This window comes from Homalodisca vitripennis, chromosome 4, assembly GCF_021130785.1.
Source record: "Homalodisca vitripennis isolate AUS2020 chromosome 4, UT_GWSS_2.1, whole genome shotgun sequence".
NCBI lineage: Eukaryota > Metazoa > Arthropoda > Insecta > Hemiptera > Cicadellidae > Homalodisca > Homalodisca vitripennis.
In genome coordinates this window covers 138,703,391-138,729,491 of record NC_060210.1, presented here as the reverse complement: position 1 = coordinate 138,729,491, position 26,101 = coordinate 138,703,391, and the positions used below count along the sequence as shown (strand labels likewise).

The following is a 26,101-nucleotide window of genomic DNA, read 5'->3' as shown; positions in this document are numbered from 1 at the left end:
TGTTTAATGGTTATAAATACAAAGAAAAAAGGTAGCCATTTACTGTACAATAAGTGAAAAAAATATTTTTCGAATATAACACTTGTTATATGTCCTCCATTGGAATCTATGCACTGCTGCAGCCGGGCCTGGAAGTTTCTCATGACATTTTGCAGCATATTGACTGGTATTCCTTCGATTTCGTCCGGAATTCGTTTTTTTAGGGCAGGGATAGTTCTAGGTGGATCTTTCTGAAACACTCTTGTTTTTAAATAACCCCATAGAAAAAAGGCACAGGCTGTCAAATCTGGAGAGCGAGGGGGCCAAGGGATATCCCCGTTTCGGGAAATGACGCCATCTGGAAACAAAGCATTCACAGCATTCATAGCAACTCTTGCAGTGTGGCTTGTTACCCCATCTTGTTGGAACATTGTGTGTTCATTTACTGGAAAACGGGAGAGTTGTGGCGTAAGAAAGTTCTGGATCACTGCAACGTAACGCACAGAGTTAACAGTCACAGCACTTCCATTGCTATCCTCAAAGAAAAATGGGCCTATGATTCCTCTTGCTGACATTGTGCACCAAACCGTCACTTTTTCAGAATGAAGAGGCGTTTCATGAAGTGCACCAGGGTTTTCCTCAGACCAGTATCTGAATTTTTTTTTTATTAACAAAACCATAGAGGTGGAAATGCGCTTCATTGCTCATCCAAAAGTTGTTTACTTGGTCGACATTTTCTTCAAGTCTTCTGGCCATTTCCTCACAAAACTGTAATCGTTTCTGATGGTCAGTTGATTTGAGAGATTGCACAATCTGTATTTTGTATGGGTAAAAATTTAAATCTTGATGAAAGAATCCATCTCACCGAAGTGTTACTTATTCCAAGGCGTAGAGCATGTTGTTTGGCAGATCGGCGTGGACTTCTGAGCATTGCCTGTTGAACAGTAGCGATATTTTGAGGGGTTCGAATGGTTTTTGCACTCCCACCTCGTTTTTTAAACGTTGATCCAGTTTGTTCATGGTTGTTTATCCACGAACGAATTGCGTTATCCGAAGGAACAGGCCTGTAGCGTGGTATGTTGAAATGGCGTAGAAAAGCACGTCGCGTTTTCACCAAACTCTCACCAGTCGTATAATACGCTTTAACTGCGTAGCCGCGATGTTCACCCGTCCAACGATCCATCTCAACTAAATGGCGGGACACGCAGGTAGAAAGGAGCCGGCCACTATTACCCCCACCACTCACATTCCAACTGTTAAGGCCATCTCCAATCTTCCCGTTTCACTGGCTAACCCTGTATGTACACACAAATATTTGCTGTTAGAAATAAGTAATTTTTATACATTCAACCAATTTATATATGGTGACAAATTAATGTATTGTGTGTTTTTACACGTATAATCAATGCTCATTTGTATTTTGGATCATAATATACTATGCAATGTATAATTCGCTTAGAAAAACTAATTGCCCAAGTAGAATAGTTTTACAAGGAGTTGACAACATTACGGAACATGTAACATTATGATATAAGTATTTTATATATATATATCCTTTAACAATATATATATATATATATATATATATATATATATATATATATATATATATATATATATATATTGGTTACATATATATATATATATATATATATATATATATATATATATATATATATATATATATATATATATATATATATATATATCACTAACCAAGTCATGTCATACAAACAAATGTTAGAGTTTAAGGTAATACCTTCTATCCAGCAAGGTTACTGCGTAATTAAGGTAAGAGTGTGCCTCCGTAATACAATTAATTTAATATTTCTGATGCTGTATGCACATGGAAACAAGGTTACTGTACTATTGGTAATCATTGCTTTGAAATTAAAATGTTATATCCACTATTTCAAAAGTACAACCACCTAATCTAGTTTCTTTACATGAAAATATAAATTTAAAGGAGATAAAATATAATCTCCAGTACTTGAAAGGAAGAAATACTACTTAAATTCCTTTTGCAATCCATATACCTTATAAATGAATGACATTTTTAATACAGTTATGTTTCTACACAAGTATGGGTAAATTTTCGTCCAATCCCACATGAACACACCAGGGAATGTCAGCGGGTTTAAAGTGAACTAAACGCAAAGAAATATTTGAGCTGGAGTTTAAATGAATATTGCCTTTTTAGGTACGAGTATTCGTAGTACGTAGGCTTAAACCCTAATTATCATGCAAAATTAATTTTTCACATTATGTCGAAACAATTTCTGAATATACAGGTACAATAAATTTAAATACTTTAGGCGTAAATTTTTAGATAGTTATTATATTAACGCATATTGTTTAGTTTCGCAACTTCTTAAAAAACAAAAAAAACTACTTTCAAAATCATACAATATATTAAAAACAAGTTGCACACATTTTCTATGTGTGAGTGTAAGCATAAACATAAATGACTCTTATGTAATTAAATTTTACTCCAAGAGTGACTGTATGGAGTCATCGCCCATCAATTTCTGGCAACTATCTATACTTAATAAAGTACAATCGAACTGCTTATAATACTGTAATTAAATGTACATTAAACACAAAAATTAAAGAAGGTTAATCTTAAATTGAACTATGACTGATTTCAGAAGTAAATTATTTATCTGCAAAACCCTTAAAGTGAGGTAAATACAAAGAAAATCGCAATTGCTCACAGATATACACTACAGTCTATGATTGATGTTTTGTTGTCGACCTTTATAAAAATATACGAAACACAAGTACATATTTGAATATGGAGTTTCTAAAATATAAGCGTTTGAAACAGGTAAACCACGTCATTAAAAAATAACACTCTCATCTTATTATTGATTTAAGATCAGGAAGTGTGTGTAGCGTATTCATAACAACATCAACATGATACATTTTTAATATTACTAATACTCTGTGTTTTTATATGTTTGGTAACTTGAAAAATTTTAGAGTTAAATTACTTACGTATAGTAATAAAAAAACCGTTTCTAACCTATTAGTTAAAATTACTGAATATTACAAAAGGAACATTTAATTCCTGAGAAGCATACATGTAAGCAGCCAGTATAATGTTTTTTTTCTTCAATTTGGGAAGGAAAATTTTTATTTCTACCAAAATATTTAGCTCAAATTGTTTATACTTGTAGATAATAAGTTTTATTTATGCTTAGTTTATTAGAAAGAGAACATGTGTTAGCTTACCTTCAGATTGTCACAGATGATGCCAATTTCATTATTTGCTTCTTCCATCTAAGTATTACGCGATAAATCGTCATTTGAGTACTACTCGAAAACACCGAGTTAATTAATAAGTTAAGCGATTCTAATATAATATACATTTTTAGTTTGTTGTATGTTTAATTCATATAGGTCATGTATAAATTATATAAACTACCACATAGGGTCAATGAATCTGGTTCAGTATATTTCTAAATACTATATTAAAATATAAATGGTAAAATAAAAATAATATAACAATAAAGATAAAATCCTTTATTAACTGAGAAAGCTAGCATTTTTAGTAATAACAATCTCTTGCACCGGTCTTCTTTATATATTTTATATATCTAACCGTAGATTTAGACCTTGTTTGCTCGTATTAGCGTATGGATAATATAATATCTAACGAATGAAAACTAAATTATCGTATTTGATGTTCCATTTGTCTTCAATGCATCAGTGGTTAAACAGCAATTACAAGGTTCTGTTACTCCGTTGGGAGCGTTAATCAGTGACATGGCCTGATCAGATCGCTGCCGGCAGATTAGTTGCTGATTAGAAACGCTTATTTATCGATGTAAGGTGTAAAATGTGCACCAGACAATGGTCACTCTATTTTACTTCTTATATAACAGTTATATAGTCGATTACTAATAACTTTAACATTTACATTTCTTAAAATTTTAAAGCATAACACTTTTGTTTATATTTAAAATTTAATATCTTTTTGGGTAAATCATATTGTTTATGGACACTTAATTTTCCTTTTATTTCCTAGTTTCGTTAGTAGGGTGATATTTGTTTACGTTAATACCTTTTACCTTTCACTATATTAAAATTATTAATACTTAAAGAAGCGGCAATTTCTAAGATGTGCCATTATTTCCGCATTACCCTTAGCTCTAAAACATATCAACAACATTAGGTATCTTATTTGGAAAATTAACACTCAAGAAATTTGAAAAATGTTCAATATTAAAGCATTTTTAAATATTGAAGCCTTAATTTAAACAGAGAGTTTAGTGTAATGAGAATTGACTAACATATATACAATAAAAGAGACTAAATATAATCTTTTAATATTTCGATAAATGTTTAAAATCTTTCCTTTATTGTTTAAAAAGCCTCTCCGCATTTATTTTCTGCATACAGTACACACACACACACACACACACACACACACACACACACACACACACACACACACACACACACACACACACACACACACACACACACACACACACACACACACACACACACACACACATATATATATATATATATATATATATATATATATATATATGAGGAATATCTTCCCTATAATGTGAATACATAGGTACTTAGTAATTAATTATCTACCTTAAACGTTGGACAAACTCTAGCAACTTTTTTGCGAAACACGTTAAAACATATTTCAGTCTAACGCTCTAAGTACGAGTATTTAGAAAACAATTGGCCCAACCCAACTGTCAAACGTCAAATACAGCTGTTCAAGTAACATATAGCTATCTTTATTATGTTGTGTCATCAAACGGCACGATGCTATGTAACGGTGGCTGCGGTCTAACTGATGGCGGTTGGAATTGTCGTCCAAAAGCGGTTTGACAGAAAAAATTGACGTAAGCCCCATAGTTGACTGTAAAGAACACAAGAGAAGAAACTAAACAGGTCACTTGAAAAGTCTGTGTATATGAAAAAGAGGAATTGGTGATAGGAATAGCCCATCAAGAGTTTCAAAGATATTGGTAGGTCAAAAAGAGTATATAAAGGTACATATTATTGAACGAAATACTGCGGACCTCGTAAAAGTCTTTTAAATCTCTGACGACTATGACATTCAAACTCTCTTTGGGCTGTGACCATTACATCGATAATCTCGTGATTGAATTCTCAGTAGGTACTATGCATAAAAACTAATATACTAAATGTAGCCTATGTGCGGATTTTTGTGTAAATGGATATTTTCTTTTGAAAGAACACGAATATTCGACACTGCTTTACAATTTATCCAAAATATAGCAAACCGTTATCATTAAGAGGGTCGGCAATATTGCATATAATATATTTTACTGTCTGTATAATTTATATTGAGTAACTAAAATACCCCCACCTATGATTGATTATGTCCTTCATAATATAATCTTCCACTCAAGGATTTAAATAATATATTTCATATCGCATCGATCTGGAATAAAATCACTAATGATACGAGGATGTTTCCCCTTTCAGCACTCTTCTTAAAATTACGTTCATTAATCACATTTACTATATGGCAAAAAATATACACACGGGGTTACATCTGTAGCTTAAATCTATTTAGTTTAAAAATAAAAATTTACAATATGTAAGACACCCATGTATATAAACACCCCAAAATATTAAAAAAACTAATAATTTAATTACTAGCATTAACATGGAAATGAAAACACGCATTACACAACACGGCATTTAGATTTATTAATGAAAATCTGACAATACGTAAAACATAAGGGTACATTGTTATATATTACACAACTCTTGTGCAACCCCAATTAGACTAACGCATGCAGGATTTGTTTGCATATTGGATCAAACATTACATTGACTTTATACGTTGTATCTATTCCCAACCACTCACATGTGGTAACGAGCAAATTTAGTTTCCTCACTTTAGATGAATAAGCGAACATTGAAAAAGTTTTAAATTTTATTTTATTACCATTTTATGTGTATGTTAATCTGTATCAAGTGTTATGTGAGTCTGACATTTAAATCCATACATAATATTGCTATAATTGTAAAGTTTCTTTATTTTAAAATTTAAAATTAACATTAAAATTAATTTTATTTTATTTTATTACGATATTCCTTTCAAAAATATAAGTATAAGAATACTTTTTTATATCTTACGATGCAAGTAAATTTTTTAATATGCCGGTTGAATGCAATAGATCAGGCAATACAATGTTTTTGTTGACTAGATTTTTATGATAGATTGTTATGTAGTCTCTGTTTTAATACTATTACAATAATACATGATAGTCATAATTGCTATAAATTTATATTATTAATAAAATTAAAATAAAAATTCCGCATATTAATGCATTAATACGAAATGCCTCTTTATTATCATTAAGACTTTTGCTGAGAAATTACAATAAAAAATCTTCGTCAAACTTTAAACGGTGTAAATAGGAAACATATTATAGTGCTAATAATTCGGATAGCAAGAATAGAAAGTATATTACATTTAATAATTAGGAAATATAATAAATAATAACAGAAATTTAACGATTACAAATACCTATACTAGTAACCATTATGTTTTACGGAAATCGACATAAGTGATATATTAATCCACTTCCACAGACCGAATAAAATATAGAGTTAGAGGTAGGACAATTCTATGACGTGGTATTTACTCGAAGGTCTAGCAATTACTTCATATACCACAATATTGAAGGTTGTCCGGCACAACGCGTTGAGAGCCAGACTCAGTAATTACGGAGGTTAGGGTGCGCAATTACTGGTAGCCCACTCTCACCCGTTTCGCACTGACATCAGTTAACCTTGGCCTTTTGATCAATTCTAGTTTGAGTACCACGATGTCATTTATTGTAGAGGTACCTAGTATCATACACGTTTGAAAAAGTTGTATAAATTGACTGATAGTGAATGATAATTGTGCAAATGACTGACAATTAATAGATAAAAAATCGTTCAATAAAAGGAGATATATATCCAACAATAGTGCATATACCTGCAAGTGATAATGAATGTTCTTGTAACCACCTTGAATTCCAATTGTACGCAGCTATTACCTGATGACCTGACTACACCTTCAGTCTACCATTTATTTTTTACTGTTATATTACCACGGGTATGTTACCAACTCATCTCATAAACTATTAACAATCGCTCGTTAAGTTCAGTAAAAATATACGAATACTTGGAAAAGTCGTGACTGAATATTTTATATGATTTCTACATTTCCTAGGTTTCTTTTTTCATTTGGCACGATAAAAAATAACTTGATTTACCATATAAACAATTATGTTATGTGGGGACCAAATTTTAAATACAATATTCGTTACATTCAAAAACAGACTTAATTTCTTTGCAATTTTACAACTTTAGTAAATATATTAGTTATATATAATTTTTATAGAAATACACATGGTAGGTGAGTACATTTTTGCGTCGATAAACATTTCTCGTAACAAACACATAGTATTTATATATTCTACTAATTTGGAGAAAGTGATAAATTATTGTATCAAGTGTTTTTTAACATGTGACTAATGCTCGAATGTGGTTTTTAACACTAATGTATCTGAATGACTATTTGCCTAAGCCGGAAAAAAATTACATAAAGTTGACTACGTCACGGAACATTATGACATGGTAATGTATGTTGCAGAGGAGGGTATATATCACTAACCAAGGCACGTAGTAGAGACAAATGCTAGGGTTTAGAGTGATACATCCTGTCCAACAAGCTCACTGTGTAACTGAGTGCTAGATGTACCTGCGTAATACATTGACTTTGCTTTTTTGTGATTATGTATGTACGTGAATAAAATTGATGATTTCTCTTTAACGTTAATGTTCCATTACCTACAATGTTTGAGGTACACTATGCCACTCATGTAGCTTTACAGGTTTCTGTAATTTTACACTAAAACTTTATGTCTCTAGATCATTGTACCATTGCTAACGCTCAACGATATGATATGAATTCCATACAATTCTATGTACCAAGAACGATATCGCGTGGACAGGAATTCAAATAGACAGAACAAACGAAATTTTCTCCACCTCTCAACTTTTAATTTTCGCTTACTTTAAGCCAATGACACTAAAGAATGGTAGAGTTAGTTAAATGTAGACAGTGAGTATTTACTTATGGATACTGCGAGTCCAATATAAGCGAATTGGTTCTATATACTTCAAACTTATAATCAAGAAGTATATTTCGTTTGTCTGCGATATAATCTCTCTTAGTTCCACGAAAACGAATTTCACGAGAGTATATTAATTTAAAAAAACTCTCCAATAATATAAAGTTTTTTTTTGTGAGGCCTTTCGTACTCAATGAGTTCATCTTTGCACTCACACAACTGAATGTATTCACGAGAGTAGTTATAAAAAGTATTTGTTAAAGCAGATTTAATAAGGTTAATCTTAAATTTAACTATGCATAATTACAGAACAAAATGAATTAACACTGAAACTCTGATGGTGGGATAAATACAAATATAATAATTTGTGCTCACAGATAGATATAAAATTATATGATTTATGTTGTCATCTTTATAAAAATATACGAATATATTAGAATATGAGTTTAAACTACTAACAAGTGAATGAGAAAATAATATTCCCGACTATCTATTTACATCTTAATCCTATCAGATTTAAAAGCAGTAAGTGTATATAGTATACCAGTAATCACATCAATTAGTATATAATAAATGCATTATTTATTTTTTAATACGAACACTACTTTATATTCATGTATATATATTTTAATAATGCGATACATTTCAGAATGAAAATATTGATGTATATTATTAAAAAGAACATCGTCTCTAACTCATTTCATAAAAGTAAAGAATATTACCAAAAGAATTTAATGTATGAGAAGCAGACATGTAAGCTGCCCGAAGTATGTTGTTTAGTTCTTGACTGTGGATGGAACATTTTCTATCTCTACCCTTATATTCTACTAAAATCGCTCTCAGTTGGAGAGAATAAGTTTCATTTATTTACTTTCATTGAAAAAAAGAACATGAGTTAACTCACTTTCATAGTGTCACCTTCATTGTATAATGACAATTTGATTATTTTATTCTTCCAAATAACTTCTTAATAATATACAATATAAATCATCATTTGAGTATTGCTCTAATACATGAGTAATAATGTCATAATAATTCTAATATAAATACGTAATATTCTAATATAAAAAGATTTATAACATTTATTATATATTTAATCTTTGCACGTGATGTATAAAATATATGAACAACCATCTCCGGTCAATTTGTCTGGTTCAATATAATTCTTGAAAAAATATTACAATACAAATGGTGCAATAGAAATTATAAAACAATAAATATAAAATCTCTTCTCTCCTGAGAAAGCGAACATTTCTAGTACAGTTATTACTGTTATTACTGATATTTCAATCTTTTGTAACGGCCTTCTTCATAGATTTTATAAGTCTAAGAATATATTTAGTCTTTAAGTTTGTTCGTATTAGTGTACGAATAGTATAATATTAAACAGAATTATTTTATTTGATGTTCTTGTCGTCTTTAATGCATTAATATAGTTAAATCAATACAATATCAATAGTTAAACATCAGTTACAAGACGATGTTACTCCTTTGGGAATGTTAATCAGTGACATGGCCTGATCGGACCGCTGTCGGCAGATTACATGCTGATTAGAAACACTAATTTATTGACGTAAGGTTTTAAGATTTGCACAAAGCTATAGTCACTCTATTTTCGTTATTATCTAACAGTTATGTAGTCAATTATCAATATCATTTGCGAATTATAGTTTTTGTTATTGCTTGGTACAATAAACTATTTATAGAAAATTCATTTTTCTTTTTATTTCATAGTTTCATTAAAATTTTGATAATTTAGATCTTTCATATTTTTTCACTTTATTAAAATCATTACCGTAATACTACAGTTATCCTCAAAGTAGCCTCGTATGTATTATTATGTTGGTTTTATCATTGAACTCTTAAAGACTGTCCTGTATATTTCGTATCTTATTTAGCACAATAACACTTATGAGATTTTAAACATGTTCAAACTTTTAGGTAATAGCCATATATTTTTTTATATTTTCACGCTACCTTTTTCGCAGAATCTAAATTGTATTGACATGTTATGAACTAATAAAAATATCTATGAATAGCAATTACCAAACTAAAATCATAAAATAAACACAATGAAAATATTACATAAAATTATTTTCATGTGATGCAGACTAAAATAACCGAACGTGTTCCAAAAACATTATCATCATTGAAATAAATCTTGTCGGTGACGGTGAAAGAAGAATGTGTTGGATATTCAATCATTAGATTTTGGTTTTCGACCATTAGGTATTTTTTTTAATATTTCTGCATAAATATACCACAGAAAACATGAGATCAGTTACCATTGATTTACATTATAAGCCGTCCTCAACTTTCACTCACTCAAGTAAGACAAACCGCTTCAATACCTTTAAATTTTTAGTAAAGGAAACTTTTTGGAACAGAGATACAGTGCATTTAATAATAATTGCAGAAAAGCATATATAGTTTATTATATAAATACATCAATGTTTTCTTAATCTAATAGCCTTGCTTAATATTTCACATTGAATGAGCCTCTTTTTGTAGTGAGTATTTCACAAGTGCCAATTTTTTAGTATACCACAATTATTCTTATATAGTGCAATTTCATTTAACTATAATACATCGTATATTTTCATATATAAATTTACCTCTGTGTATTTGCACTGCAAGATAATCTCTCATGAGCATAGATATAATTTAAATTTTAATATGCGTCAAATAACTTATCTCCAAATAACTCGAAGAGACCCTCAAGGGTGTATTCTCAGTCCTGTGATATTCCTGCTTTACGTGAACGATATAAAATCATTACTTTGTCATGGAAAATTGGTGCATACGACTCTCTTTTTCATTGCAATGATTGAAACGAAGTTATGGAACAACAGGTTTTTTTGACATCAGCAAGTGTGTCCAATACTTCCACAACCTCAATATAACAACAAAATCTTCAAAAACAAACGTTTCAAAATTTCTCTTACGCACTGCAGGCAACCAGTGTGGGCCTGTCATCTTGTTGGGTGACCCACACTGGAAGAATTCAGCTCTTCACAATTCCTGGGAATGCACCTTAATCGAAGGCTGACTTGGTGCGCAAAAGTCTGCTCAGGCTTTTCTGCTTTGAGATATTTAGCCCAATACAGTCCGAGTCAGGTACTGATTATGACGTATTACGGCTATATTTACGCCCATCTGGCCTACAGAGTGGTCCTTTTGGGGAGCTTGCGCAAACACTCAATTTCACAGAGCATTCAGACTAAAGAAAATCAGTTCCAGTAATCGCCAAAATCAAATTTAGAGATTCGTCAGGGAAGCTTTAAAGAAATTGCAGCTGTTTACTCGGCTGTGCCTCTACATTTTGGAAACAACTTTATTTTGTATGAGTAAATGTGACTTAACCAGAGGCCATTACATTGTATGATTTATCAATACATACTCTTTATATGTAAATCAATACACATATATGAGAAAAGTGACAGAGCAAACTACTGGACTGGGAGGCACAGAACGGTGGTTTACGAACGTCTACCCTCGCTAGCGGGTGTGCATTTCGTCAACAGACAGCCTAATTCAAATAAAGATCCTCCAAGGCTTAAGGCGTTAAAGGCTCGCCTCAAACGCTTCTTGGTGTCTCAAGCAGTCTATAATGCGGGCGAGGTTTTGGCATTCGACTAGAAAACCGCCCAATTAGAAGACTGACTCTGCTGTACTAAGTGTGTTGCATTGGCGATGAATGAAACGGGCGTGATTGTAAAACTGTATTTATAAATGTGTATTGTGTGTGTAAATACATGGAATTTTAGAAACCCCGTATTGACGATTTCCATACAATGTACATATTGTCGCTGCAATAAAAAAGGTTTTGATTTATTTGGCAATTTTCTTGATTTTAGAGCCACTTTACGTTTATTAATTATTACATCATTTTCATCACCTTATATTAGTTCTATTTAATATTTATGCTGCGAATAATGATCACTTAGACGGATTAACCAACACTTTATACGGCCTTAGATTCTTTTAAGCAAATTGAGACTAGTTAATAATCAGCTGAACAACTGTCAGAATGTATGCCAGGATATCTGGAGTATCACAAGTCGTGGTGCTGTGGTGATTGGTTTGTGCAAATCTGAAAACAGTTTCAAAAACACTTTTCTACCATTTTAATTCTGTCTATTAGTCTCCATCACAACATTAGGATATATCAAATATACATTTGTTATGCCATTGATACAATATACCGTTCATTAGGGTAATTCTAAAGTTATGCTAACCAGTCTCTTTACTGGTATATTCTTTTAGAAAACATTAAATTATTGGTTAATTTAAAACGTGAGATGGTATATAAAGCAATCCAGTAAATAACATTTTTTTAATTATATTCCTATCTTTAAATTTTTTACCAGGCTCCTACCCTTAAAATAATTTTATTATTATCGTAGGGTTAGGGTTATAATGTAGTAATATACATTATATTGAAAAAATCACGTTAACTAGTTTAATTATATTAATTAATATTTAGTACTAAATATTAATTATGTATTTTTAAAACATTGCCGGTACGCCACGAAATACTTTTAATTAAAATTAAAGGAGTAAAATATAATAGTAAATTATTTGCATTATGTATGCTTTGTAAAATCATAAGAGAGCAAAGGTTTCTTGTAAACAGTAAAAAACTTATTTCAAGTAAATTTGTATTGAAATATGTATCTACAAAACATAAACAAATACTAAACAAAAACTACTATTCATACTACATACTATACTACAATGTCACGCCCTGTATCCAGCGTATGAAGGTATTAAATATTGAGAGATATTTAACTCTCCAATATTTGTTGCCTGTTTTATTTAGTTTTTTATTGATGCACCTTACCAGATGATTCACATTGACACAAATTATAGCTTTGTGTACAATCAGGTAAACAGCATGACTAAAATGTAACATCTTTGTGATATACTTACTATGAAAACTCAAATGCTGGCAATATGCCGTGTCTCTAACGTTGACATTTAAAATTTAGTAAACAAATATTAATGATTAATTTAACATATTCATCTTTAAAGTATGTATAACCCATGCCACGCGTTTAACAACGATACGTAGAAAAAATTTTAGTGCAATATACGGAAAAATAAAATGTTTGATAGAGTGCTTTTTAACCTTGGTAAATGGTTGATTAAATTACCTAATATATGTAGCGATGTAAAAATCATAATCATTATACTTAAAAGATATTGGAAACAGATTTTTTACGATGTTTATCTAGCAAAACATAAATTTTATTTGCTTTTGTAAAATGTATTCAAATGAACCTAGATGTGCATTAATGGATTCTCTTTATACTATATTGTATCAATTTAATTAAAAGTGGACATGATAACAAACGTTATATATTATAGAATAAAAACTTATTTTTAGAACTTAACGTAGTGAAAGAATGAAAATGTTAGGAATACTGGGTTTAAAACATGAAAGAAATAAAACAAAAATTTGAAAGGAAGCAAAACTACCATTGTAGGTAAAATTGGAATGGTTTAATACTGTTTAACGCTGGTAAAGGAAGCTGTTAACTAACAAAAATATAGAACAAAACTAGGATTTAAAAAAATGTCGCTGGATTTAGAAATATGTTCAAAAACCTTTATATTGTTAAAAATTATACATGAATAGAGAAATTGCAATAAGTCATTATCGTGTACTTGTGAATAAAATACCATCCTCTTGAGGTTTGATCCGACCTTAAATATGTTTGCCAATGCTTTATTCCAAGGTTTTATTCAAAGAACTGTGTCTTGTTTCCTAACATGTTTTATCCTGCTACCATATGTATATATGCAGGAAGGCTGGCTCATCTCTCAAACCGGCAATCTTGCTGGAGTGTGTGGATAAAACCTAATTCTTCAACTTTATCTAGTGTGCACTTAAAGTTTTCTAAATGTGTGTTTTAGGATTTTAATCTTATATTTAACTTCAATGAACATTATGCAAACAAATTCTATCGGATAGCAAACCGGCGTTCGAGTATATATATATATAACAATACAACAATTTAAAGTTACAACTATGAAACTCTATCTAATCAACATAATTAAAGACCAATTAAAAATGTGTGTAAATTACTAACGAAAATGTTAAACTTATCATAAAAGGCCGTACCTGAGTCATCATGTTCACTTAGTCATAGCCCACATGTACCTAATTAATATATCTTTAAAGGTTTATACCGTATCCCATATCACATTGACGTACGCTGGATAACTTCTTGATAAGAATCTCCAAAGTATATTAAGGTCTTTTAAGTATGTCCATGTATTAAAAAGTATGGAATTGGCGTCTATCACATTATTCTGAAGTAAAAATGTTCTTTTAATAAACCCATTATTAAAAATTCAAATTATATATTTTTTTATAGTCTTAAATTCATCACAATATAGGAATAACGTTGTGCCTTTTAGTATCTTAGACAGTGTCAAATAATAGCAATAAAAGTATTTTATTTCTATTTGCATGATTTCTATAATACAGGTATACCACAAAAGTGCAATTACATAGCGAGAGTGTTACATGGTTGTCAACTATTTTCCAAAACCACATGTGCCAATCACACCTCGATAAAAAATCGTAACAAATAATTATAAAAAATATAAGATATCCTTAAACTGGTAAAATGATTCACATATTGCTTAATCTCATTTACGAGTAGTTTAGAACATTTGTAAAATGCTGCCTTCTTTCATTAAATAAATCATAAATTATCTCTTCTATAAAGTCAAAAAAGGCCCCTAATACAGTTACCTGGACATATGAAAATCCCATAAGTTGAGTCGCCTGCTAAATTTCGTTTATGTATGTCTGTCAGTACGATAATATGTACATAAATTAACTCATACAGCTTCATTGGTTTAAAAGCAATATATTATACAAGATTTGTGACCCATAATATCAATCAATGGGATTTGCCTGAGTGTTAGTGAAAATTGTTACATTAGTTATATTACTAATTATTATGATAGCAAAGCGATTGTTAGGTTAATACATTTTTAGAGGAAGTGAAGAAAAATTTGTAATATTAACATTTCGCATACTAAGTAATATAACGTAATAAAAGGGGCTGCACTCTTTAAAAATGTTACGCACCCTCAGCTAAACTTTTAGGCAAAACTAGCTTTTGCGTACATCTACCTTGGCTCTGTTGAAAAAATTAGAGTGAAAAGAAATGAGAGATGTATAAACCCATACCAAATAGATTATATGTATTATCTACTTAGAATGTATATATTGTTCTAATTTTATTTATATTTTACCGTTTCCTGTTGCTCTTATACAATAAGATTCTGGGTTTGGCATTCAATCTTTATAAACGTATTACATTAGGTGGTTCCGTTAGTGGTCATTTACTAAATTGTAAACACATGTAGCACCTGCAGTGACCTATTTTTTCCCCGAGTAAAGTTGAAGGCGCTAAGCCGGAATTAACCCCTTTGTGTGATAGTCCAGTTGTAAGAATCTTAAACGTGAGACTTTCTTTGATCAAATCCTAAATTAATTCATAATATGTTTAGCCTTAATCGTGTACTTGGATATATTTCCCATAACTATCACAATATTTTCTATAACTTTTGAGTACTTGGCATCTAAATAATGTTAAGATTAATACACTTTTACATACTTTAAATATTAATACTATTGTTCATTCTTTTCAGGAAAACTACAAATAAATATTATAATTTAAAACAAGTTTTTATAGATGGTAGATAAGAATTACGTAGTTATAAAAACTATTCAATAAAGAGAAATACATCAATTTATATTCAATTCATACACTGTATATTTAATAAAAATAAACAATGTCGAAACATTGAGAAGTGTTTTTATATTCTTTTGTATAGTCACTCATATTTAATAATCTCTTATCATGTGTGAATAATAGGTATTATATAAAGGGTTTCTGTACTCAGCCTTGGGATGTAATGAGGGAGATGTTTGTGTAAACGTACATGCAACTTCATCCTGATCAGTTTCCGATGGTCATTGGTCAATACTGACACAACAGTAGTGATGTTTCAGATACTGGGAGCAATGCAGAAAATAACAGTCATGTTAAACCCATTGTTATAATTAATGCAGGTTTATTGGAAAGCAGGTTTATGGAGTTTTTAAATTATATTTTTACATTTCCATTATGTTACTCACGAGCTATATCTGGTTTAATTATCTAAAATATTCAATATTTCCGTAGTATTAAAATTAAGTACTTTCTTCTACAAACTATCCATAATGCCTGTAATATATAAACAATTTCAATAATAAATTTGTTAAAAGATACATATCTATAGTAACTTTCCTTAAAATGCATCGATATCTTTAGTTTATATTATACGTTCAGTGATAAAGATATATGAATTTTTAATCCACACAGACTTTCACTCTGTTTGCTTTCCAAACATGTGCAAACACATATATGAGTTTTTATTTTGTAAAGCAGTAAATTGTATATTATTGTACTGTTTGAAAGTTTACAGCATTTTTGGAGGGTGACTTTTAAATCGATCAAACATTCTTTTTTGAAAGTAAGTTATACAAAGTTTATGCAAGAAAGTAAATTATAGAAACTTTTGAGCCACAACATATAAGATACTTTCTCCATCCAGCCAATATTTCATTGATAATCCCATTTTGTTGACTGTATAAATCTCTTGTTCTTTAATTTTCATTGAAGAAAACATTACAGGATAAGCCAAATATTTCCAAGCTTGTATAAGATAAACGTACTCAATTAATTTATTTCTTCACGTGTGTTGCCTATTTGCTTGAAAATTTCATTCCATTATTCTTTACAATATACAATTCTCTATTAACAAATTTATCCTATATGTTCTGGATCACAACATATTACCCAAAAACAACAAATATATACAATTTTCCATACTGATGTAAACTTGGTAGATGTAGAATACCACCATGATTTTTAATACTATTTATCGTACTATAGTTATCGTAACTAAAGACAGGCGAAAATCGTATTTCGTACACCAAAACTGGTGGGAGATAATTGGCTAAACCCTCATTCAATATAAAAGTGGTGTATACATATGCAATATTCCATATGCACAAAATTTTTGTAATTAGACATTTTGTAATAACAATGAACATCTATTATAAAAACAAACGAGATAAAATCCATATTTATACTCATGGGTATAATATGTTACAATTACCTTAACATTTTAGATGTATTTAGTATTCTCTGTTGCATTTGTTTATTTACCTAATAGCCTTTATCAGAAAACTTTTCTTACAATTTATTTTTCATTCATGAATGTAAAATAAGTAATCCTCTGGGGATTAAACATGTATTTTTTATCAAGTAATATCCTGGTCCCAACGCTACGAAATACCCACACCCGGTATCCACAAGTCAAACTTTATTCCTCACTCTAATTTACAAAATTACTCACTGAGATATGATTTTATTCTAAATATGATGTTGAAATAATGTTATGTGTATATTCTTTCCTTGTCGAGGTGTAAAAATGACACTTAACCACAAAATTGCTTTAGATAGAATAGACCGTAACATAAAAATTTATAATACTATACATTATTCGATAAACTTTTACTTCTTCCAGTCTGTTGTCTTATAAATACAAAGCACAGTAGCATGTACTATTTATAGCCAATCCAACCATCCCAAAGAAAAAGTTGTATTTAAGAATAATAATATAAAAAGTTGTACCCATAAACATGCCTAATAAGAACATACCAACTAGACAATTTAACAAAAGTTAAGATTAGGCCATTTAAGATTTGCATTAAAACTGCACATACGTAAGTATAACTTAATATAAATGCTTCAATATCTACCACACAAATTTTTTTAACAAATTTATTTACTTACGAAAAGTTTTAGATGTTTTAAAATATTGCAATAGTATTTTTATTTATTAGCTTACCAATGTACTTTATTGACAAACATACAATTATTCGTTTAAAATAAATTTTCACGTTAATGCAATACTATAATGTAATAATAAAAATTATATTGTTATTTTATTATATATATATATATATATATATATATATATATATGCATAAGTTTCTTTAAAATAAATAATGTTTATCTAAAAATGTTTTGTACAGTATCCCGTATTCTATTTAATTTGTCTAAGTCTAGTCATCCAACAATCTGTAACGGGTGGAGAGTAGTAGAAAGAAAAAGCAAACTGGCTAATATAACTGCAAAGCTGGTTTCTAGAAAATGTCTGACCTTTTCAACCACGCAGAATCATTAAAACCACAAATTCATCTCTGCCTAATTATTTTAGAGTTCATTGTTCCATCTCAAGTATAATCGGGTGGGAACGTGGGAGGCTCAATATACTCAGTAAACCCACCCCGCCACAGGCATACATTGTTCCATCTCAAGTATAATCGGGTGGGAACGTGGGCAGCTCAATATACTCAGTAAACCCACCCCGCCACAGGCATATATTGTTCCATGTCAAGTATAATCGGGTGGGAACGTGGGAGGCTTAATATACTCAGTAAACCCACGCCGCCACAGACATACATTGTTCCATCTCAAGTATAATCGGGTGGGAAAGTGGGAGGATTAATATACTTAGTAAACCCACGCCGCCACAGACATACATTCTTCCATCTCAAGTATAATCGGGTGGGAACGTGGGAGGCTCAATATACTCAGTAAACCCACCCCGCCACAGGCATACATTGTTCCATCTCAAGTATAATCGGGTGGGAACGTGGGAGGCTTAATATACTCAGTAAACCCACGCCGCCACAGGCATACATTGTTCTAAATTTGTCTGAGGCATAACTTTGTATTCATACATCACTACTAGTAATTTAAAACTTTGCACATATGCAGTAATAATTAATTTTTATGAAGGTTTGCTTTAATACTCACATAAGCAGTGAGTGTTAAAAATGTATGAAGTCAAATAAAAAACCAAGTGTAATAATTTCTAATTTATTACATATAAACAATTTTCTTAATGCTATACAATTTCAGAAAATTTTTTTTTTTTTTCATTGAAATTGACAACGTATAAGCAAGCACGACACTTTCAGGTATCCTTCCAAAAGCCGCTTCCACAACTATGACATATTTTTTGCTAATAATTAATATTATAATTCAGAAAAATCTATGTCTATTATTATGGACTTGAGCAAAAGTATGTGAATGAGCTATCCATAAAATTTCATAAATGCGCATGTAAAGTGTTTGTAATACAAATACAAGGTTTTATTTCGATGACTGTGAAAACACAAAGCTTGTGGATAATTGCAACTGCTTATAGAGTTCACGTTTTTTTCCTTACAGAATGACTATTATTCAATAAACCTTAAAAGTTGCATAAATAACAAATTACAATAACATTAGCATATTTGGCGTAAACAGAATATTTTAAAATTATGAAAATGCTCAATTCTCAACTAATATTGTAATATATTGTTAGTAAAGCCATTATGTTTTCCTACCAGTTCCAACTAAGTTTTTAATGAAATCACTACAATAACTATTGCCTGCAATGAACTGGAACAACGTTAAGATAATGCTTCGCTCTTCTAATAACATTACTTGTTCTCTATTGAATTTAGATATGGTTTTTTTACTATTTTAAGTAACATTTAACTAATAATTAAGTTGTAAATTTTATTTGAACAAATCTTACTACAACTCATACGCTCTTGCTATGTGGCGTTAATTATTTAGTCTTTTCCTTATCTTCTTAATTCCCTTTAAAATCTCTTCCTTTACACACCGAGATTTACGAGTAGGAGTTTTTATACTGATAAAATAACAAAAACTACCTTATCACTGACGCTCTTGATTCACCTCTGATTACCAAGGCTTTAGAAATGAATTGTAAACTGTTCATACCCTATTTTAATCAGTTATCGTGGTTGATTTCTATCTACATTGCTATTTTCTATACCATTCCTACCATCACGGAGCCTTTCTTGAGATTATATTTTTAATATTACTTATGGTTCAATAAGTCTACTAAAATTATAAAATATGTTCTTATATATTTCTCATAAATGTTTTTTTTTTTTAAGATCGTATTTACGTATGTAGCAATTGTACAAGATGTATTCAAGCTCTTAAAACACAGGGTTTTGTTAGTATAACACATTACCATAGCAAATATCTGAATTTGTGTCATCCTTAAAATCCTTTTATATTCAGTAATAAACTTAAAAAAAAAGATCATTTACCATTTTTAGTCTGATAAAAAAATAGATGGGTAAGAATTGTAATTTAATAAGGTATATTTTTCTTTAAGATTTTGTTTATCTGAATACTTAAATCTAACACTAAAATTTATCAAAGATTAGAAAAAATTAAGCTGAGGTATGATGCTTAGAGTTGCGTTTTACAATGAAAATGTCATGTTAACGCCTACGTGACACAAATAAAATGCTGTAAAGTTGGTGAAGTGTATCTGGAAAAGTAGAGTGGGTGGTGACGCTACGTGAGTGGAGTATACAATTCTTAGTTAGCTCACCTGTGGTAAGCTGTTAGTATTTTTAATCATGACAAATTCTACCGTTCAGAACATATTTCTTGACCTAATTAGTTGAAAATAGCATAAATACTAACTTTACTATCTTGTTTTGTTTAGCATACTACTTTTATATATATATATATATATATATATATATAAGATAATTAGATAAATAGAAAGTTTTTCACCTTTCTTAATATAATTGTTTCATTATTAATATAAAAAGTTGCATATTGTGATTTTTATCATGCAATGTAGCATTATCATACAGCTTTGTTACTAGTTTAGATGTTAACATTTTTCAGTAAAATTCTGCAGGATATGTGTTTCTAAATTTTTGTTATTTATAGAACATAACGTTGGACTTTTGGCTAAACTTTCTTTATTTTTTAACTCCAGTGGTTTGTGTTATATTTTGCAATTTTTTTATTTTTTATTTATTTATGGACTGTCAAAAAAGTGCGCCAGGAGTGATTTTATCATATCTACTGTAATTATGAGTTTATGTTATCAGTGTATTTTTTCATGCAAATGTAATTTGTTTCAAAGGCACTTTACTGAAAGTAGCTTAGACAGGTGGCATGCATTCATATCGAGCTAAAAATTTAACTTAAATATTTCCCAATAGAAAACGCGGTCTCGTACACATTTTCGCATGTTTTGCTCCTGTATGAGCACTTCTGATTGAAGTAAATTATATTTCCGACGCCAAGTGTTCAGTTTTCCTTCTTCCCACGAGCAATAAAATATCTTTAAGAATGTGCATTAAGAAGTTACATTGTGCACTGTAACTGTAATGTACTTCGATGCTAGTAATTATTGTTCATTAGCTTAATTTGCCGATCAAGAAAATATATAGATATAGAAGGAGGAATACATACACAAATCTGAGAAGGCATCTTTTGTCAAAAGACTAATCCAGTTTTTTAATGTTAAGTAAAGGTCTCATATCTGCACAGGTAGCGGTAACCTTCCGTTTTACACGCAATTTAGTAGGCTTTGAACGTATATGACCACTCGTTTTCGAGTAATTATACTTCAGTCACCAATGTTGAAATTTACTAGTTGCCATGATGAAGAAAACACATCAAATAGTTTTTGTCTATGCCCATTGTAAATGAATTTCTTCTTAGTATGCTTTTTTCCATACTTGATTTTGTTCTTTAAATGAATAAAGTGAACTAATATTGATTTCATATCAGTTTTTCCTATTTATAGTAAACTTTAAATGGCTAAAGTTTTTTTTAGTTGTAATACTAAATATTAAATTAAAATTTTCAGTTAAAAAGTGCATTAAACATGGAACTATGCGTTCGTTTCTCTGTTACCGAAAAATATTCTTAATATTTAAAGAAAATTTTGAGATGGAATTAGTACATTATTTTTAAATCACAGTCCAGCGAACTTTCATATTGCATAGTTCTTACCGACTGTTTCAAAGGTAGTCTTTGCTGTAAACTTATGACCGTCTTATGTGCATTTATTAAGGAAATCTAAAACGTCTTGAAACCTAATTGTTATTCCTTGAAGAATGTATTCCCTAGAAATGTAAAAAAAATTACATTAATGAACAATGTTTACATAAAACAGGTTATTACAGTAGATATTTGTATCTAATTCTTATACTACATTATAATATTATATTTATAACTATAACTCTTGTAATTAATATTTTTCATCTTAAGACACCAAGACGGGATTTTCGCTACTTTAGAGAGCAGTGGTTGAGTGGTTCGGAGGGATTTTTTGAAATAATATTATTCCTTTATTCGTCTTAGGGACCGTAAATATGTCCAAGTTAAATTCGTTTAAATTGTTAACACGTGAAACTTAAAGAAACAAACTTTCGCATTTATGATTTTATTAGGATAGGTAATTAAGGAAAATAATCCATTTTACTTTTTTATGTCTTAAGATTTGAAGGCTACACCAATTAAATAATTGGTAAAAGAATAGTTTTATATAAGTTTTTCTCCATAGCAACAATATATGTATACTATTTTAGTTGTATGAGTTTCCCTATATCACGCACGTTTTCAAGATATGGGGGGTTTTAATTGCAACTATAGTATAAAACTTTGAAAGAATATTTATGAACATATTAAATTCTTTACATAAGTAAATGTACAAAAGTAAAAGTAAGCTGAACATAAGTAAATTATGGTAAAGCTTATTTGATGTGCGTTTACGTTATAACATAATATTTGTATAAAAAAGACAATCATCATATTAATTTTCAACACAAAAATCGTTTTGAATGCTTTCCATTTTTTTAAATTTTTTTTCATACGGTATGCCATTACGCTATGTAATATTAAATCAAGAGCTGCATACTTCCTACCCTTTATTCTTATTGCTATAGATAATAGATTTAAACCGCACTTTTATTGTTAATCATTTGATTATTATAAACTAGCAATATGCTATAAATATATGTAAAATGTTTATATTCCCTAGTAATTACAATAATTCATACATACTATTTCGGAAAAAGATAGTTTATGATGGTAGTGGTCATGCTAGGTGGCATCGCGGAAGCTTCCAAAGCGCTCCAGGCACGTCTTTGAGCACCAAAATTGTAATTTCAACTTGGAAACCATTATTTGTTTTACTAGATATTGTTTATACCATCTTCAGACCTTAAAGAAATTAGTAAAGCTATGCCTACATCCAAAATATTATAGGTGATGTTGTCTTATACCTTATCTCAGATAATAACCCAGATATTTTCTTATAGCAGTCGATTCACGACAATTAGGGAAAGATGAGTAATCCATGTCAATGAAAATAGATCGGTTTTCTTGTACCTAACAAACATCTTCGTAAATATATGTTACTAACCTTTTTATATACGAATTTTTATAGCCGCAGTGTGTACGAAACACTAGTACAAATCTGTTATGATATGACTGCTGCTGAAGATCAAAAACCCATGTTAATACAATTTATTTCCATACATACCAATCACATATGGTTTTGCAATAACTTCATTCATAGTATACTACTATTAAAACCGAATAATAATGATATAATGGAATATATATTTCAGTTATATATAAATATATGTTTGTGTGTGTGTGTGTGTGTGTGTGTGTGTGTGTGTGTTTGCGTGTAGGTGATTGTCTGTAGAAGCAAACCAGAAAGCTATGGATTCGGGTGAAAAGAAATAAAAGAAGACTTCATTTATGTATTATAAAATATAATTTACAATATTTTTAGTGAAATTAAACTGTAATTAACTTATAACTAACTGTTTCAGTAGCATAAAAATAGTAAAATTATTAAAAAATTATTAATTGTATTCGTTTTCCATGTACACATTAATATAGGGATGTAAAGGTAAGGTAATTAAATTATGGCACAAAGCGATAAGAGCAAGACTTATTAATTGCCACACAACACTCGCATCACTAACTTTGGTATTTTGATTTATTCTATTTCAAGATAAAATTTGCTATAGTTGTTCTATTAGAACTGAATATATTTAAAACAAATAGTTAATGAGTGTGATTTTCAGACTTTAATTAAATTAAATCATATATACGACATAATACTTATAAGTGCAACTTGTAAGAAATTTCCCGGTGAGCACCTTCAGTCCCAAGTGTGCTGAGCTATTACCTGAGTACGTGACTGCACGTTCTATCAACCTGGTCGTATGTTACAGGTACATGCTACATTATCACCTTTACTACATCATATTATTCTATAAAATGTTATACGTATCTCGTTAAATTAGCTACATTTAAATGAAGATATAGCAGATTAATACAAAGGGTTTTATGCAACTTTCATATAACTTAAACTACCATTTTGAAAAACTAGATAACACACATAGTATATTTTATTGTGTTTTACAATGTCAAAACAATTAAAACGGTTAGATTTGGAGAGGAACAGTTTTTTTAATACGATATAACCCTAAGCCACCGGATAGAACAGTCGAGAGTGGTAAAATCCCGGGTTCGGAAGGGAGATGTAGTTTACAAGTTCAGCTTAGACCCGAGCCAACGTAAAAGCAAATTCAGAAGCAAATGCAGCACCAATGATCGACGGGCCAACAGTCGTTCATCATCGCCGACTCGGAAACAAAAGGACATAAAGGGAAGGCGTCCTCATTTGCTTTAAGATGACTGTCCCCCTACCTAAAAGTTCCCTTAAATTACAGCTGCTAGTTCAACTCAAGCTCGAAACTAAGGGACGCTGGTGGAAACTTACGTCAAGCGACCCAGGTACTCAAAATGATACGATAAACGATATAAAAATTAAACGCGAACACTAGTTCAACAAGCCACTTTATTAAAAATCCTCGTCACTTTCAATACAATTGTACCCTATTCGTGTGCTGATTTACGTTTTGATATATTTTATTAGCGGTTTAAGTACAGAATTTCATTTATTTACCGTATCGTTAGTGCCTAGGAACGTACAAGAAAAACCGAGCATAGACAAGCAAAATGAATACCAAATACGGCTGGGACTTACGTGCACTTTCGCGCGTCGTACGGTGCGGTGGACACTGCCCGAGTCAGGCACAGCGTACTTACATACTGTAGGACCTTAGCCCTCCGCAGAGGGCGCTCCGCCTTTGAAGCGATCTCCAGCGGACCCATTCTGAAACTCCGTGGTGTTTATTACCTGGTCGAGCTGGACCGCGCGAGCTGGCGTCTTCTGCGTTTAAGTTGTGTTACCAGAGATTAAGTGAAGGTAAAAGAAATACAGATCGTAACACGTCATTAAACTAAAAATATTTTCCTTTCAAAATAAAAAACTTATTCCTATTTAAGCCCCTGTACAAAAATGTACAAGTTACATCCCCTACTCACTTTTGGGAAACAAATTCAGAGAAATAAGCTTAAACTTGTACCGTTATTTAGTTGTATTTTATATAATAAATATTTTCGCAACCCTGTTACTCGTTACTGCTTAACATAAGTTACATCCCATGTTTTTTAATTCATGGCGGATTAATAACCTAATTGGCACTCGTATTAATGTTTTCTCTAGTGAACTTTGTACCTCCGTTCTTGCTGCCGAGTAAGATCACGCGCGCCTTGTCCGTAAGTAAAATTTATATTTCTTATTATAAATTAGCCCTTTCATGCGAGACGTATAATTTCGAATGTAGCTTAATATAAAGTAATGTTATAAATAGTAAAGTAACTTACCTCGATTTATGTTTTACTTGACCGAGTAATACTGATAATAATGTGGTGATGCCCTTCTGACGAGACCACGATGTCATGAATCTTCAGTTGTCCCAATAAATGGCTAATACGGTCATGATTTTGTTTTAGGTGAGTTCAACCGAGTCTCTGATTTTAATTTTGAATCCCTGATTACAACTTCGAGTGCTTTTAGAGTTTTAACATACTAATCTTCACTTTTTCCAACTACAGCTGCAATTGTCGAGACAAGATGCTGACGCCAGCGCTTGTGAGTCGACATCAACGTGAATGGAACTATTAGGCACACCCCTA

General features: G+C 30.5%; 1 protein-coding gene across 1 annotated transcript in view; it reads right to left on the bottom strand.

The window, feature by feature from the left end:
- Positions 1 to 25,234, bottom strand: part of LOC124361206 — a 79,123-nt gene extending 53,889 nt beyond the window's left edge. The window contains exon 1 of the mRNA XM_046815247.1: positions 25,107 to 25,234. Coding sequence (XP_046671203.1) covers positions 25,107 to 25,234 — 128 coding nt within the window. The remainder of the gene's footprint in view (positions 1 to 25,106) is intronic.
- Between the last annotated feature and the right edge of the window lie 867 nt (positions 25,235 to 26,101).